This window comes from Aspergillus aculeatus (genome assembly GCF_001890905.1).
Source record: "Aspergillus aculeatus ATCC 16872 unplaced genomic scaffold ASPACscaffold_5, whole genome shotgun sequence".
NCBI lineage: Eukaryota > Fungi > Ascomycota > Eurotiomycetes > Eurotiales > Aspergillaceae > Aspergillus > Aspergillus aculeatus.
Window position 1 is genome coordinate 964,609 of NW_017962980.1, and position 15,888 is coordinate 980,496.

The window sequence follows — 15,888 nt, forward strand, 5'->3', positions numbered from 1 at the left end:
GCCAGACTTAGTCAGGATCTTACTAATTTCTCCCCCGCGGCTGTCGGGCTTCGCTTCCGTCCAGTGGTTGGTCGAACCGGTCTTCTGACGGCTCACTGTTGACGTCGGTGGTGTAGTTTGTCTGTGTCTATTCCTTCTAACCTTGAAACCCACCTTACCCTTCCTTACCCTTACCTTGCCTCGACTCTCTTCCTCTCTTTTCTTGTCTACCTACCTACGACTCGACTCTCTCTCGACTCTCTGGTTCCTATCCACTCCGTCCATTCCCAGATTAACCTCTATTCTGTTTCTTCTTCATCGATTCTCTTTTCTGATTTTCCTTTTTTTTTTGTCTCCCCTTGCCCCTCTCTTTTCCCTACGAACGCAAGTAGTCGGAAGCAGAGGATCCTTTGGTTTGCCATCCCCACCGTACCCACTTCTCTTTCCATCTGTCTCTATAAGCCACTTTCGCCGCCTCGCCCTTCTTCTTTACCCTCTCTCTCTTCCCTTTCACTCATCTCTTCTGCCTTTACACCCCATTTGCTCTTTTTCTTCTATACGTTGTTGTAATCACCTGTCTTGTTTCAATTCCCTCCCCCATTGTCGCCTCAAATCCCTCTCTCCTCTCTTTCTACTCCCCTCCCCCTCGTCCTCTCTTCCTACAAATAGCCGCTGTTCATCCATGTGTGGTTCAGCATGGATCTCAACAAGCGGCTCTTTCGCCTCGACATCGAGAACAAGAACCAAGCACCACCACTCAATTTCGCCATGGTCACAACTCCCCCAGATGAGGATGAAGATGACGAACTAAACCACATGAAACTCCGCGAAGAATCATCGAAACCGTCGCAGATTGATGTCGCCCAGCGCGCGGACAGCGTCGTAAATCAGCAGCCGCTCGACCATGCTCTGAGTCGCATCTATCGACTCACGCCTACCCCGACCGTAGTGTTGGACGCTTCTTTGCAGGTCGTGGAGGTCTCGGATTCACATCTGTCTTTTGCAGGCTTGTCCAGGGATGTGGTACTTGACAGCTTCATCTGCGATATCTGTCCCCGTGTCATTCCAGCCCTCGATATCGCCACATTGTATGGTGCGCTCCGAGCAGCAATCACGTCGCGGGACATACAACTGGTCGACAACATCCACTTGGACGAACCGAACTCGTACTACTCACTTCGCATAACACCGATTTACGAGAAGAGCACTTTACTCTACATGGTACTCGAAGCGCACTCCATAGTCAAGAAATTCTCCCACCCTACCAATAATCACCATTCCTATGTTAATGATACTTACAAGGTGCTGCTGGACACTGTCAAGGATTACGCCATCTTCATGCTGGACACGCGGGGCAATATTGTGACGTGGAATTCCGGTGCCGCCATATTAAAAGGATACAGCGCCCGGGACATTATCGGAAAGCACTTTTCCACATTTTACGGGAAGGAAGACCGACTTGCTGACAAGCCGGGAAAGGAACTGGTTGTCTGTCTCCGAGAGGGGAAGGTTGAAGACGAAGGTTGGCGGTACCGGAAAGATGGATCGCGATTCTGGGCCAACGTTTTGATCACTCCGATGTATGAGTTCGGCCGGCACATTGGTTTCACCAAGGTCACGCGTGATTTGACCGAGCGCAATGCGGCGGAGGCACGCATGATCGCGGCTTTCGAGGAGTCATCCAAGCTGAAGACCGACTTCTTGGCCAACATGAGTCACGAAATCCGTACACCCATGAATGGAATGCTTCTCGCGCTCACAACACTCATGGAAGCGGGCTTGACCGAGCGTCAGCGTGAGTACGCTGCTATTATCGAGGACTCGACTTCGCTTCTACTGCAGGTCATCAATGATGTCCTGGATTACTCGAAATTGTCGTCTGGCTCTTTCTCATTACATCCTGATGCGTTCAGTATCGACAATGTCACCGGGGCTGTTGTGCGCAATTGCAAAAGCACTTTAAAGCCCGACGTGGAGCTGAGCAGTTACATCACCCCGGGCTTTCCTTTGCAGGTTGAAGGTGACCCACTGCGATATCGTCAAGTACTCCAGAATCTGGTGGGAAATGCAGTCAAATTTACCGATAGCGGATATGTTAAGATTTACACCTCTTTCGCTGAAGACCTGGCCGATCCGACTGTATTCAACGTCACCACGGAAGTCTTCGACACGGGAGTGGGAGTCCCAGAGGATGCGCATAGCTCTCTGTTCACGCCGTTCACTCGCTTTGCTGACTCGAACACGAGAAGATATCAGGGCACAGGTCTTGGTCTGTCAATTTGCAAGAGCTTGGCAGAGCTTATGGACGGTAGCGTGGGATTCCGACCGAATCCCGAAGGCCGTGGCAGTGTGTTCTGGATGACGACGAAGATGCGTCGGGTGGATATCAAGCTACCATTGAGGACTTTCAGTCCTCTTGTGGAAAATGTCGAGGATGTCGAAGCCAAGATTAAGGCTCTTGCACCCCAGAAGTACGTGCTGCTTGTTGAGGACAACCTGGTGAATCAAATGGTCATGCTCAAGCTTCTCAAAAGCATGGGCTTTGCGCGGGTTGATGCTGCATGGGATGGAGCGGAAGCAGTACGACTGGTGAAGCAACAACCATTTGCTTACAACCTAATCCTCATGGATATCAACATGCCGATCCTTGATGGTGTCGAGGCCACTCAACAGATCCGGCAAATGGGCTTGGACGTCCCGATCATCGCGCTCACCGGAAACGCGCTCAAGGGTGACGCGGAGATGTACATGGCCAAGGGCATGAGTGATTACATCGGCAAGCCGATCCATCGCAAACAGCTCACGCGGCTGCTCTGGAAATGGATGGGCACTTGATAAGATGTCGACAAGTTTACTATGCTGTTGTTTTGACCTGCTGTCCTTCCCAACAAGCGCGCAGCTAATCCCATCGCTTTAGACATGGCACCTGCGAATATGCGCGAAGGGCTTGTCTCAGTTCATGGTTGCACTCCAGCGAAGCAGCAGCCCAGACAAGAACCCTTCCCCTGAGGTTTCCACGGCCACGGCGTGAGAGCTTCTCGCTCCTCGCTCCCTTAATTGCCGTTTCCACTGTCTACCAGCAACGCTGTCGTTGCAATGTTGCTGCATGAAGCAACTAGACAGACATGATAAATTGATGAGTAATGACCAGCTCATACCACAAGTATCACCTTGCGAGCAAACACTTCCGTGAGCGCTGGAGCGCTGCCATGAAAGGCATGCATGCTGCATGCATGACTGACCATGACTGATCCTTGGCCCCGAACGTGTCCGGTGATGACACCTTGCAAGCGGGGCATATACATACTCCCCGACTGGCCATAATCAAGACTTTACACAAGAAGTAACATACATACTTACTGTACTCCACATTGTGTTCATCTAACAATAATGATACATTTGCGTGATCGAAACCTCATTGCCGGTCAATAGGTTGAACAAATGACTTTGAATTCTCACTTCCCCAGTACAGAAAGCACACTGTACCATACTTCCAGCCAATGAATCTCCCCCACATTGGAGCCCTATGACCTCCTACGCGGCATCGGCATCAGTCCTAAATAGAAACGACCGATCCCAAGTCCCCACAACCGGACTAACTCACATCCCTTTCACGTAGTCTAGTTCCCACGACTCGTTCAACAAAACCCAACAAAGCGCCACACCCGATGATCCACTACCTTAATCCAGATGGGGGGTGGACAACGGGACTTTGGAGAAGTCAAGTGGGCCCCCGGTCCCCCCTTGGCCCCCCCTTGACTCTGATCTTGAGTAATAACAGGACACTAATGATAACGAAGGTAATAATCTTCCGATAATAACATCCAATATACTTGAAAACAGTATTCAGAATCATGGATCCCTTTCCCACAAGCTTTCCACCAGCCGGGCTGCATCAGATTTAGAACCACGTGGGGGGGTATCTTCCTACGAGCATATGAACTGGTGGAGGCGGTCGAACGGTCACCTGACTGGAAATTTCCCCAATTGCTCCTGTCTTGTCTGGATGGTAGGGGATGATTAGTTCACCGGAGCCACAGCACAAACTGGTAGGTACTGTAATCTACTGTAGTAGAAACGCCGAGCGGGAGTTGCATACTTCGATAGGCATTCATCTTCCTGGGTCTTTGTGGGTGATGCTACTTTTCAGTTTTGTTTCAATTGTAACATCCATCGCATCTCAAAGCTTTGTTTCCCCATTGGGTGATGGAACTTGAAACACTGGTGTCAGTAGTGTCTGTACGTGTGGTGGGTGGTAGAAAGTAGTCGGAGGGGAAGGGGATCCATAACTAGACGTAAAGGCAAGGCAAGTAGATGTTAAATGGGAAAATATGGATGGGGATCTCACCTTCCGAGAAAGGGGTGATGTGAATACTTACTAGTATCTATGCACCTGGCACCGACTCTCGATTTCTGTGCGGAAAGAAGTAGTTCCATCCAATGGAAGAATCTATCGATACAGTAAGTACTGTACTGTTGCATACCTACACAACCTGGGCTGGGAGCAGAATAAACTACCTACTAGGTAGTAGGTACTTCGAGTGCCAACCAACTTGAACCGACCGAGCAACCACCCGAGGGCGTGTTTCTCATTTTTCTACCGTAGTCAGTCTCCGCTTGGTGATCCTGCGAGTCCGCACAGGTATGTCAACAGCCGTAGTAGGAGATGCCTCGGGCATTTGTTCTACTCCAGAGTCTTAGTACTTTGCAACCTGATTTTTCAAGCATATACTTAGAGAGAAAAGCGACAAGGGAACAGTGGAAGGAAAACTTCTATTCAATCTATCCACCTCGGTTCATTTATACACATATCACATCATATTGGGCGGGTTTTGGTTTAGTTCTTCTTTTCTCCCCTCCCAACCATTCATCAGAAAATAAGTGACCAGCACATTTAAACAACAACCTTGTGGGAAGCAGGCTTCTCCTCCTCCTCACCGAAGATGTTGATATCCCAGCGGGGCACGTTGGCGATATAAGGGGTGTTGTAGCGTCTGCGGTCCTTGCCCAGAGCGGAGACCTTCTCGACCTCCTCGGGGGTGAGTTCCACCTCCTGGAAGTTCTCGGCGATGCGCGAGGGAGTGACCGACTTGGGGATGACACTGTGGCCACCGACCTGGGACCAGGCGAGGATGACCTGGGCGGGGGTGACGGTCTTGCCGAGGCGCTGCGAGGCGGACTCGGCGACTTCCTTGACTTCGGGGCGGGTGACGAGGAGGGGAACGCCGAAGCCGTTGTTACCGAAGGCCTGATGGATTTCATGTATGATTAGCTTGGGGAACTAGCCTGAGGTATGGGAAAAGCCGAAGCCAACGTACGGAGTAGGCGGTGATGTGGATGTTCTTCTTCTTGGCGTACTCAATCAGCTCGGTGCTCTGCAGGACGGGGTGGCGCTCGATCTGGTTGACGGCGGGGACAACACCGGTGGCGTTGATGATGGCCTCGAGCTGTTGCAGAAGTTAGAAATCTTGTTCGGTCATCTTTGGAAGGTAGGACCAATTCTTACGTGCTCGACCATGTGGTTGGAAACACCAACGGTGCGGGCCTTGCTCTTGGGGAGCTTGGTCACGGCTCTCCAGGTGTCGACAATGGAGATCTCGTCGTTGATGGCAACGTCACCGCCCTCGACGCTGCTGTTCTCAACCAGAGGGAAGTAGTCGTTGCCGCGGGAGAAGGAGACGGGCCAGTGGACCAGGTAGAGCTGGGGCTATTAGCGATTGCATAGCCAACCAAGGGTGTCATCGTCCTACATCGAGGTAGTCGAGCTCGAGCTCAGCTAGACACTCGTCCAGGGCCTTCTCGACATCGTCGGGGTGGTGCTGGCTGCGGGGAGTTAGTGGGGATCGAGCATGACGAGTTGCTCAGACTAACCTGTTCCAGAGCTTGGAGGTCTGGGGCGAGTTAGAACATATACGCCGGTGTCAAGGTAAGGTTATACGCACGATGAAGATGTCCTCACGCTTGAGGCCGGGGATGTCCTGGAAGGCGCGCTTGATACCCTGGGCAACCTCGCGCTGGTTCTGGTAGCTGGGGATTGTCAGTCTGGATGAGTGATTTGGTTGTTTTGAATGGCTTACATGGTGGCCAAGTCCTAGATCGTGTTAGCTTTTGGTTCCATGCAAATGGTGCTTTGAAAACCTACCAAGTGACGGTAACCGGCCTTGAGGGCGTGGTAGACGGCCTCACCGACCTGACCGGGGGCGGACTGCCAGGTGCCAAATCCCAGCTGGCTGGGGAGAGGTGAGTAAATGTGTCTCGGATGTTAAGTAGGCGAGGAACTTACGGGATCTCGTGGCCGGAGCTGAGAGTGACCTTCTTTCCGAGAGACATTGTGAATGAGGAGAATATGATTAATGGACGTGGAGAGAAAGAATAAGGAGAGAAGAATGGTTCAGGGGAATTGAGGAAGAAGAAGAAGAAGAGAGAAGGAGAAAAAAACAGGAAGAAGAGGAGGAGGTTGCGAAAGAAATACGAGAGGAGCTTGAGTGGGGGGAAAGAGAGGGAAGAGGTGGGGGAGCGAGCCGTCACGACATCTACACAGTAGAAAGAAAGTAGTATGTTTTACCCCGCCAGTCGGTCTCAGACTCTCAATAGTCAATCAATACCCTTCGGTGGGGCCAAGCGCGTGGGATGGCCTCAGGTTCACCAGTGCAACCATTTTTGGATACAGGAATTGTTGACAGGACTTCTCTACTCCGGTCCAGACAAAGCAGGTACCCTCATCTTCGGTAGGCAGTCTCCGTGAGATGCAGTGTCCTCAACGACTCGCATCTACAGCTGCATCTCGTAGGACCAGGAGCCGTGAGTGGAATGCAATGCAGCATGCACTCACACACATCCGCTGTACTTTGACATGATGTCACTTGGCTATTGGCTATCCCGACAGCTGAACAAGAGAACTTAGAAAAAGATTCCTCCGGCTTCTTTCCCCTTCAGTTGGACCATCGATTGGTGGAGACGACAGCCACAACACCATACTCTATTGGGTTAAGCGCCGGAGAAATTGGGGTCCTCCAGTCTGGGACCGAGAACAGTCAAAATAGCCTCCACTTTCCTCCGTCCACATGAGGGGAAATCTGGCTCTTGCGGAAGCGAAAACGTGGGGGAGGATACAGAGTAACACCTTCGGGTCAACCCCTCCACCGGAAGTCCCTCGTCCCCCGCTCGGAGAATTACCCGTTCGGGTCGACCAGTTTATACTCCAGCTATGTCGTTTCAAACTCTCGGTTAATATCCCGAAACAACACCCGAGCGAGCTAAAGGTTCAGATCAATCATATATTAAGATCACAAGTTCGTGGGTTTGGGAACCAGATAGCTCAGCTTCAATGCGACCCAAGTGTCCACGATAATCTGGAATTGGGGTCATTGGAAGGAGGTACACCTTGAGTATCGCACCGCTCTCAATCCTGCAGAGACTGTCACCAGACCCCCAATCAGATGCACAGATCCATGTGTGCCGGCCAATGGATTGCTCGCTGCAGAAGAACTACATATTAGGAGAGACACTGGATTCCAGCCTGGAGCCCATGCGGGTCCTTCTGCACCGAACATTCTAGTGCAGCCCTATGAACCAATGCTTCGATTCTTGAAAAATGCGGGACTCCCGCCATCTGGCACTGCCTGAGCCTGGAGCTTGTCGAATGTCATAGCGAGTAGTGAGGGATTAGAGAAAGGCGCACAGGGGTGGATGACTCTGCTCGTCGGGTGTAACTTTCGACAATTAAGATGAGACACGCGCTTCACATGAAGGAAAGTAAGTGCGAGGTTCTACATCGTCTGTATCATTCTCAGCTCTTCATGTCAATTGGCCTGAGCTTGGCATTGAAGGTGTAATGCGGAGATAATGCAGATCGTGCATAAGGGTATCTATGCTTTCAACGCACGGCCTACCGGGCTGCAGGAAAGGAATGCTCTTAGTAGACTATACGCCGTGACAAAAGAGAGAGGTCTACAGAAGAGGCTCCTGCCGCTAATCTTCTTTTGGCGAGAGATGAAGAGAGTGTGCTTTTCACACTTCTGGTTGCAGGCATATATACTGTGGAACCTGCATTGGTCCTGCAGTCCACAAGTGTCGATAGAGAGACTTCATCTACTCAGTAGCAATCGATCAACTGATCGGTCTCTCAGCCCTCGGGGCCATAAAATGAGCTTCTGGAGACCAAACGATGCGGCTTTGTCCCCGTACCTGCATACCCATCTATTCCTGGACTCAAATCCTCGCCAACTACTACGTTCCTAGTTGCAGTATATTCTTAAATCATTAGGCCGTTTTCTTAGCCAGGTTCTTCTCATTGTAGATTTCCTACTCCTGCGTCGGCTAGGCCACGCTGTTGAGCGCGGCCTATGCTTAATCTGCGTGAACTCTGTCAGGTACCCTCAAGTGAAGCAGGGAGACGGAAGCCAGAAGATACATTCCTCCCGCCAAAAGGAATGGCAGCCCGAACCATGCGGGCCCTAGCCGCAGACCCAAACGAAACGCGTACGCCAGAAGTGGACTGGCAATCACCATCCCAGATGACGTGATAGCTGCAGCTGACGAATAGAGGGTTCCCACGCGGTCCGGCCGGACCAGTGAGGTCACAAAGCTGCGGCATGACACTGCGAAGGCAGCGCCCAAAGAGAACAGCACAATGCCCAGAATTAGAATGGCCCGCGATGCGGCCGTGGCGATGACGAAGAATCCAAGAGCGGAGACGAAACTACTTCCTTGAGCCAAGAGTAGGTCTTTCAGCGAAGCTGAAAGTTTGAAGTACCGGATCAGTAGGAAAGACAAGCCTGGCATAATGAGTAGATAGTTTGCTAGTATGATGATACCGCGCAAGGAAATGAGGAGGCTAGCCTGCAGGAATTGTGAGATCATCGAAGCTTGTTGGAGAGGAAGGTGACGGCGATGATATCACTTACATCGGCAATACTCCAACTGAAACGTTTCGACGTATATAGCAGCAAAAGGCTCGTCGATTGCTTGCTGATGGACGTGACAAATAGGGCAAAGAGACAGATGGCAATGGCTGGGCTGCCTATTATTAACCTGGCAGAGTCCTGGAGGTCCTGGAATCTGCCCTTGATATACTGCCTCACTGAGATCTTTCCATTCAGAGACGACTGTGTCTCGTCTTCACTGGTCACAGTCGTCGGATCAATTTTAGATTTGGCATCGTTCAGTGTTTCCGGCATGAGAAACGCAGCCAATGACCCGAGAGTAGATACCCCAAGTCCGAGCATGAATGGCAGCCATGGATCACGAGCCATTAGATATGCACTGACTGGGGTGGCTAAGACTTCAGACACAATCACAGTGCTGGTCAAGCGGAACAAGGCTGTAGCTCTGAGGGCGAATAAGTAAACGTGCCAGCATAGAAGGGCTATCACATACATCTCTTCCTCGGAGAACAGGTCCGCTACCATAACCAGAGCAATGGATGAAAGGGTGATGTCCCCGCCGCCAATGAGCCTCCACACTCCCGACAACCAGACCAGTCGCAGTGGTAGGACCGTGGAATACAAGCCTTTTTGTCATTATCTTAGCCGAAATACAGTTCATGCAGACAGGAACCGGCCCCCCACTTACACACGATGCGGACCCAGAGCTCCCCGAGGAGGGTCCCCAAGAGACCAAGAAGGAGAACCGGTTTGCGCCCCCAGCGGTCCGCCAACACACCATAGGGAACAGACAGAAGAATGCCTAGGATGCAATGCCATCAGCCTATTGTAGTATGGGCATAATGGGATTCAGCTGGTCATCATACCTGGTAAAACATCGGATGTCTCTTTCCATCCATTCACAAGAGCCAGCTCACTCTGCACCGGCTCAGACTTACAAGTTCCTTCTGTTGGAATTGTGTCTGCGGGGTTCCCTAGAGTATTCAGATAGTTCTGGCAGACAATATTCTCGAATATCTTAGTTTGGGGGGCGGCAGTCAGGTAGAATCCAAAATCCACGGTGAGAATGAGTATGGACGCTGCAATCATCACCGTCAGTTTCTGTGACCTCGATGCGGACGCCGGTCGAACTCTGTTCGCCTCCAATAGAGGCGCACGCTCATCATGAGTATCTGTCGTATCGGACGCGTTTGTCATTGAATTTAGTCAAGTGATAGTGTTGGGTTCAGTTTTGTCAAGAACTGAATACCAATCAATTGAATCAATTGAGATAAAGCAGGAAACGTTGGGGAAAGATGAAAAGGAGCTGAAGGATAAGTTATGTTGGTGGGGGAGGGGGCGCTCGCTACCTCCTGGTAATTAGTGCCCACCCTTGCATATATAGATTAATCTAGAGGACTAGAGTGAGATAGCATAGGAAAACACATAAGCTGACTGATAGGCGTCCGAGCGGGGTGCGCTTAATCATGTCGTCAACAAGATCAAGCATTGAAGAAGGATTTTGATACGCTTGGGCATAATCCATAATTGAGGATTTATATACATTGTTCAGATCTAACTCCAACCAAGTGGGAGGGGCCCGAAGTGGTGGCGAAATGGCTCATCGGAAGCAGCAGTGCATGCTGTACACGAGTGCTCTGTCAGTAGAATCAGATTTTTTGAACCAAGGTGGCACATGAATCACGATCGAGAGCATGGGAGTTGAGATGGTGTACAGCATGTGTGCTGCCCTGAGGTTTCTCCTCGATGAATAGCTTTGGCCACCCACATCAATCTGGGGACGATAAGCCACACACACGTCTGAGCCAAGTCACCAATCCTATAACTAAAGACTTACCTTGATATACACCCAGATCCAGTTTAGAGAAGTCCATGTTGATTATTCGTGTACCGCAGTTAATACTTCGAATAAAAGAAGAAAAGAGTAACTTTAAAGATAACTGAAGTATGTTGTGCTTATATAAGCATCGCAAACTGAGTCGTCGGCTCCGGCACTTTTTCGAACCTGAACTCGCCAACTCCGCGGTAGAGCTACAATCCGGAAAATGTCCTCCTTTCGCGCATCAGCTTTTCAGTCGCTATCTCGGAGCAGAACCTCTTTCCTCCGCTACCAGCAAAGGAGGTGGGCTCAAGTACACGATGTCCGCTTCCTCGCGACACACCATGACTCCAAGCAGGTGCTGGACAGGTACAAGGCCAAGCTTGACCAGAAAGCCCAACAGTGAGTTAATGGCAACCCTCACAATTTTGCGATCACGATACTCATATTGACATGATTAGAGAGGGCCATGAGAACATCGAGTCGCTGAAGGATGCCTACAAGGAAAAGATCCAAGACTTTCGTCGTAAAGCATCCACCTCAATCACCCCCGAACCATCGACCCCGTCTCCCTCCGCCACCGGGCCTCCTCCCCCTCCAACGCCACCTCCCTCCCCTCAAGCTCAGGCTGCGATGAAGGCTACGGCCTCCGCGAAATCGGGTGGAATCAAAGGTCTTGATTCTTTCCTCGACGTCGAGAAGATCCGCAGCCTGCCACCCAAGGAAATCGAAACCCTCTGGCGTCTCCGGCACGCCAACAACTCACACTCCATCTGTGCTTGTATTCCTGTGGAGACATACCAGCGCATTGTGTCTGCCGCGCGCCAAAACCCTCAATTCATCCTACCTCTGCCCCGCGATGCGACGCAGGCCGAGGCCGCGGAGGGTGAGAACAGCGAGAATGCCAATAGTGGTGCAGACATCCATTTCCTCCAGTGGGCCTTCCACCCCCCGGCATCAGCCCCGTCTCCATCTGCCACCCACGCTTCACTTGCCAACTCCCATACTTCCACAATCATCTTCACGCATCTTGCCGCCTACAAGTTGCATGGCTCCTTTGCCCAGCCGCATACTACCATTACCCACCATCTTGATCTCGCGGACGACAAGGGACTGGTCCTTATGCATGGTCAGGTGATGCCGGACTCTGGTGTGTCTATCACGGATGCCAGCTGGCTGGTCAGCTGCGTGCAGCGATTCTATGACTTTGGTGGACAGGCTAGTGGGCGGAAGGGAGAATTGCTACGCATGTTCACTCGGGGTGACGTGCAGAATTTCAAGATTGAAGAACTATTGGCTGAGGCTGAGAAGGTTTAGATGAGCCCTGGTCCGAATAACTTGTGTATGTACTATAGGAGTCGAGTCAAGTCATGAGCGTATTTCCACCTCGTATTGAAGCGAGAATTGCCAAGCACTGGGACCGTCCTCGTCCTCGAAGTCGGGGAAACCGCCGGGATCGGCGCTAGCGCCTTCCGAGTCCGGTCAGACGTAACGGTGTCATGTCACGTGACTATACTGTACATCATGCAGCCCCGCGCGCCTCCCCGGAGAGCCAACACGCGTCCAGAGTTTCAACCACTGAGGACCCTGATTGGCACCAGAGCATATCTTCAGCAGGTGTACTGTACATGTTACTATCTTAAGCTCCTCAACTCTTTGTCCCAAGTGTTGGGTCCCAACCGTTTTTGTGTCGGTCGGAGAGGTCCAGATCGACGGAGTAACTTACCTAATCAACGCTAGCTTCAACATCCGAATTCCTCCGGAGATCGTTCGATTCGCATCATTCTGCGCTCAATTCTTGATTTATTTCGCAAAAACTTTCCTTCTGCCGCTGCATCTCCAGCTGCATTCCAACCAACGAGTGCTTCAGTAGCTGCAGTGCATACTGTCTTGGGCGGCATAGTGTCGACGCCAGTGGGAAAAGCTGTCCGACTATCGCCTCATCCGCCCAGTCTGCTTGCTATCAACGCGCCCACGCGCTGACTGTCCCCAAAAAGAAAACCCGCCGCAACGTCACCTTCCGTCACACTCCCCGGCCGATAAAGCGTTTCAACCCCGCGGTCATGAGTTGAGGGATACAGAAACGAGGCACACCCCGCGGCAATATTGATGATATTTGCTTTTCCTCTACTCTTCTCTTTTTTCGGTCTCAACAAGTTCGAGTAACCCAAGACGCAGCCATGGCTCGGAGATACATGATCCCGTGGCTATATGACCTGGGGGTGTGGATTTTCACCCTCTGTCTGGACATTTTCTTCCGCGAGGTTTACTCTCGCGGTGCATGGCGGATTCCCAAGCGGGGCCCCGTCATCATTGTTGCCGCCCCCCATGCTAATCAATTCGTGGATTCGATCCTACTGATGCGCATCATGAAGCACTATGCGGACCGTCGCATCTCGTTCCTGATCGCCGACAAGTCTATGCGCGAACCTTATATTGGAACTATGGCTGGATGTATGGGCGCGCTGCCCGTTGTGCGGTCGATGGATCATGTCAAGCCCGCAAAGGGTGAAATCTACCTTCCGGACCCAGAGAACGACCCCACCTTGCTCAAGGGACGCGATTGCGACTTTACGAGTGATCAGTTCATGGTGGGCGGGACCATTATTCTCCCCCGCGTAGGCAAGTCGAGTCCCGAGCAACAGGCAATCGAGGAGATCATAGATGCGAACACGATTCGACTGCGCAAGCCGTTCAAGACGTTCGAGAAGGACCACCCTCTCTATGACGCTCTGCGTAAGGGAACCAACTTCAAGATCGCTCCCCACATCAATCAGAGCAAAATGTTCGATGCGGTGTACCGCGAACTGATTGCTGGTGGCTGCATTGGTATCTTCCCCGAAGGTGGTAGTCACGATCGCCCCAGCCTTCTCCCGTTGAAGGCTGGTGTGGCTATTATCGCTTTGGGCACACTGGCGCTGGATCCCAATTGCGGGCTGTCCATCATCCCGTGTGGTATGAACTACTTCCATCCGAACAAGTTCCGCTCTCGTGCCGTGGTAGAATTCGGAAACCCTGTTCAAGTGCACCCGGATCAGATTGAAGCGTTCAAGGCTGGTGGAAACTCCAAGCGGAACGCGGTGGGCTCTCTCTTGGAAACGATCACAGAGGCATTGACCACCGTGACACAACAAGCTCCTGACCATGAGACATTGATGGTCATTCAGGCCACTCGTCGACTGTACAAGCCGCTCAGAATGAAGCTGCCCCTTCCGGTCGTAATCGAGCTCAACAGACGTCTCCTCAAAGGCTACACCCAGTTCAAAGACGAACCTAAGGTACTTCAACTCAAGAAAGCCATCTCTGATTACAACCGGCGACTTCGTGCTGTGGGAATTCGCGATCACCAAGTTGAATGGGGCGACGTCAAGCACCGCCCCTGGTGGCTGGTTCTGGGTACCTTGCTCTACCGTGTCGGCGAACTTCTGACCCTGGCCGTTGGCACTCTACCCTCCGTCGCTCTCTTCTGGCCCGTCTTCGTTACCGCCAAGGTTGTCTCCGTGAAAAAGCAACGTGCTGCGCTTGCCAACTCTGTCGTGAAACTTGAGGGCCGTGACGTCGTCGGCAGCTGGAAGATCTTGGTCGCCATGGGCCTCGCTCCAGCGCTTTACACTTGGTACACCGTTATTGTGACCATCTGGTTACACTACTGCCGCCACGATGGATTCTACGCTTCTGTCGTCCCGTGGTGGATGAACGCTCGGACTTACATTTCCGACTCAATCCCGCTGGCGCTCTTTTCCATCTTCTTCTTCGGCCTCATGATCTCTGTCTCCTTCGCCGGACTCCGCATTGGCGAGATCGGCATTGACGTCCTCAAGTCTCTGCCCCCTCTCCTCGTCGCCCTCAACCCTCGCTCCGCCAGCTCGCTCGCCAAACTTCGCGCCGAGCGTCAAGCTCTCTCTGCTAAAGTTGTCGACGTAATTGACAACTTCGCCCCTGAAATCTTCCCGGACTTCGAGTCCGAGAAACTGATCGACCACGAACATCCCGGAGACGATACGTACCAGTCCCGCCTCAAGAGTATGCCCCCTAGTGAACCCGAGAGCCGCAATCGCAGCGCCAGCCGCAACGGACGCAGCCGGTCCCGCAGCGCTGGGTTCAATTTGTACGAGACCTTCCTCAAACCCCTCAGCATCAAGTCCAAGGATGACCTCGGCGAGGTCAACCGCCGCATTCGGGACTCGATGCAGGAACGCGGGCGCCAGCGACTTCGCGAGGAGTACGACCAAGACGGGGAAGAAGAAGTGGTTTCCTTGGACGGATCGGCTAGCGTCGGTAGTGGCGATGTAGTTGTTGTGGAAGAGATGAAGAAAACGAAATGATTTAATGTCGTGTGTTTTGGGTGGCGACTATGATGTTGAGGCTATAGGTTATCTAGGCATTTCTGTCACACCCTGAAGTCGCTGTGACTGCGCGAGTGTAATCTGGCAGCGATTTCTTTCGGTTAGTCTGCCCGGACTGAGATGTCATGTTAGTGATTGTTGTTGTGAATGTCGATACCCTCTCTCCATTGTGCTTTTTATATCTACCATTACTATGACTTTGTTGTTCTATTAGGATTCCTCCGTGATTTATGCATATCTCATGTTTCCATCCTGTTGCGTTCTGCGGGCTGATTGGTGAATTATGTTTCTGTGTTTGATATAGGGGGGGCAAAAAGCGAATGAACAGTATCATGGAATTTCATTCTAATATCCAAGCAATAGAATGCAATGGAGACTCGGTAAACCCACTGTCTACCATCTATACTTAGGCATGGGTTGCTTATTCTCCCGCATCGATTGGTTCTGCGTTCTACTCCGCCCGAACATCTCCATGACCGTAAATGTAAAAAGAGTACAGAAATATCTTCGTATCCGTCAGTATAGACCTGAAATATAGTCCTCATTTGACAAGACGCTTCCCCTACATCCACTTTCCTAAATGAATCCAGGGGGGGTATGTATTTAATCATGAGGAGTACAGATAACATATCTTCATTGCTTTTCTTCAGGCCCGACTTCGGCTGAGTAGAACTCGCGGCAGGATTGCGACTTGATATTTGTTTCGGTCGTGAAGAACCGCTTCTGCATTTTAGATGTCAATCGGTCTCGCAGATTTGAATGTAATATTTTGGTCGGGTGGATTTCGGCTGACGACCGACGATCCGGTGGATATTCAAGCACAAGAGGTGTATTCTCGAATGGACGGAGCATTGTTCGC

The 15,888-nt window shown here is 51.6% G+C and overlaps 5 protein-coding genes across 5 annotated transcripts; 3 read left to right on the top strand and 2 right to left on the bottom strand.

Annotated features, from left to right (window-relative positions):
- Positions 1-675: 675 nt before the first annotated feature.
- fos-1 (sensor histidine kinase/response regulator Fos-1/TcsA) lies at positions 676-2,814 on the top strand (the record flags this gene model as incomplete). The annotated part of the gene is made up of 1 exon (XM_020199425.1): positions 676-2,814. The coding sequence occupies one exon, from the start codon at positions 676-678 to the stop codon at positions 2,812-2,814; it is 2,139 nt and encodes a 712-aa protein (XP_020057795.1).
- A 1,929-nt stretch (positions 2,815-4,743) lies between these two features.
- akr1 (putative aldehyde reductase (AKR1)) lies at positions 4,744-6,317 on the bottom strand. The gene is made up of 9 exons (XM_020204905.1): positions 6,263-6,317; positions 6,122-6,209; positions 6,057-6,070; positions 5,922-6,006; positions 5,851-5,870; positions 5,730-5,802; positions 5,486-5,680; positions 5,298-5,426; positions 4,744-5,227 (listed from the first exon to the last, which is right to left on the bottom strand). Exons 1-9 carry the CDS (start codon positions 6,307-6,309, stop codon positions 4,874-4,876), a joined length of 1,005 nt encoding a protein of 334 aa, XP_020057796.1. The 5' UTR covers positions 6,310-6,317; the 3' UTR covers positions 4,744-4,873.
- A 1,981-nt stretch (positions 6,318-8,298) lies between these two features.
- On the bottom strand, positions 8,299-10,230 carry ASPACDRAFT_116209 (putative MFS multidrug transporter). The gene is made up of 5 exons (XM_020195967.1): positions 9,731-10,230; positions 9,553-9,666; positions 9,358-9,490; positions 8,886-9,309; positions 8,299-8,820 (listed from the first exon to the last, which is right to left on the bottom strand). The coding sequence occupies exons 1-5, from the start codon at positions 10,059-10,061 to the stop codon at positions 8,329-8,331; spliced, it is 1,494 nt and encodes a 497-aa protein (XP_020057797.1). The 5' UTR covers positions 10,062-10,230; the 3' UTR covers positions 8,299-8,328.
- Positions 10,231-10,903: 673 nt separating this feature from the next.
- Positions 10,904-12,256, top strand: ASPACDRAFT_77197 (ATP11 family protein). Its single transcript, XM_020204906.1, has 2 exons — positions 10,904-11,085; positions 11,145-12,256. The coding sequence occupies exons 1-2, from the start codon at positions 10,910-10,912 to the stop codon at positions 11,998-12,000; spliced, it is 1,032 nt and encodes a 343-aa protein (XP_020057798.1). The 5' UTR covers positions 10,904-10,909; the 3' UTR covers positions 12,001-12,256.
- A 607-nt stretch (positions 12,257-12,863) lies between these two features.
- Positions 12,864-15,008, top strand: ASPACDRAFT_26132 (uncharacterized protein; the record flags this gene model as incomplete). The annotated part of the gene is made up of 1 exon (XM_020199393.1): positions 12,864-15,008. One exon carries the CDS (start codon positions 12,864-12,866, stop codon positions 15,006-15,008), a length of 2,145 nt encoding a protein of 714 aa, XP_020057799.1.
- Positions 15,009-15,888: the final 880 nt, after the last annotated feature.

Excerpts from the sequence above, each read along its gene's own strand:
- akr1 (XM_020204905.1), bottom strand. The coding sequence starts at position 6,309 with ATGTCTCTCGGAAAGAAGGTCACTCTCAGCTCCGGCCACGAGATCCC. Across the intron at positions 6,210-6,262 it reads AGCTCCGGCCACGAGATCCC|CCAGCTGGGATTTGGCACCT; the intron begins GTAAGTTCCTCG and ends ACCTCTCCCCAG. Across the intron at positions 5,871-5,921 it reads AGCGTGAGGACATCTTCATC|ACCTCCAAGCTCTGGAACAG; the intron begins GTGCGTATAACC and ends AACTCGCCCCAG.
- ASPACDRAFT_116209 (XM_020195967.1), bottom strand. The coding sequence starts at position 10,061 with ATGACAAACGCGTCCGATACGACAGATACTCATGATGAGCGTGCGCCT. Across the intron at positions 9,310-9,357 it reads CTGTTCTCCGAGGAAGAGAT|AGCTACAGCCTTGTTCCGCT; the intron begins GTATGTGATAGC and ends ATTCGCCCTCAG. Across the intron at positions 8,821-8,885 it reads TCAGTTGGAGTATTGCCGAT|GCTAGCCTCCTCATTTCCTT; the intron begins GTAAGTGATATC and ends CAATTCCTGCAG.
- ASPACDRAFT_77197 (XM_020204906.1), top strand. The coding sequence starts at position 10,910 with ATGTCCTCCTTTCGCGCATCAGCTTTTCAGTCGCTATCTCGGAGCAGA. Across the intron at positions 11,086-11,144 it reads CTTGACCAGAAAGCCCAACA|AGAGGGCCATGAGAACATCG; the intron begins GTGAGTTAATGG and ends TGACATGATTAG.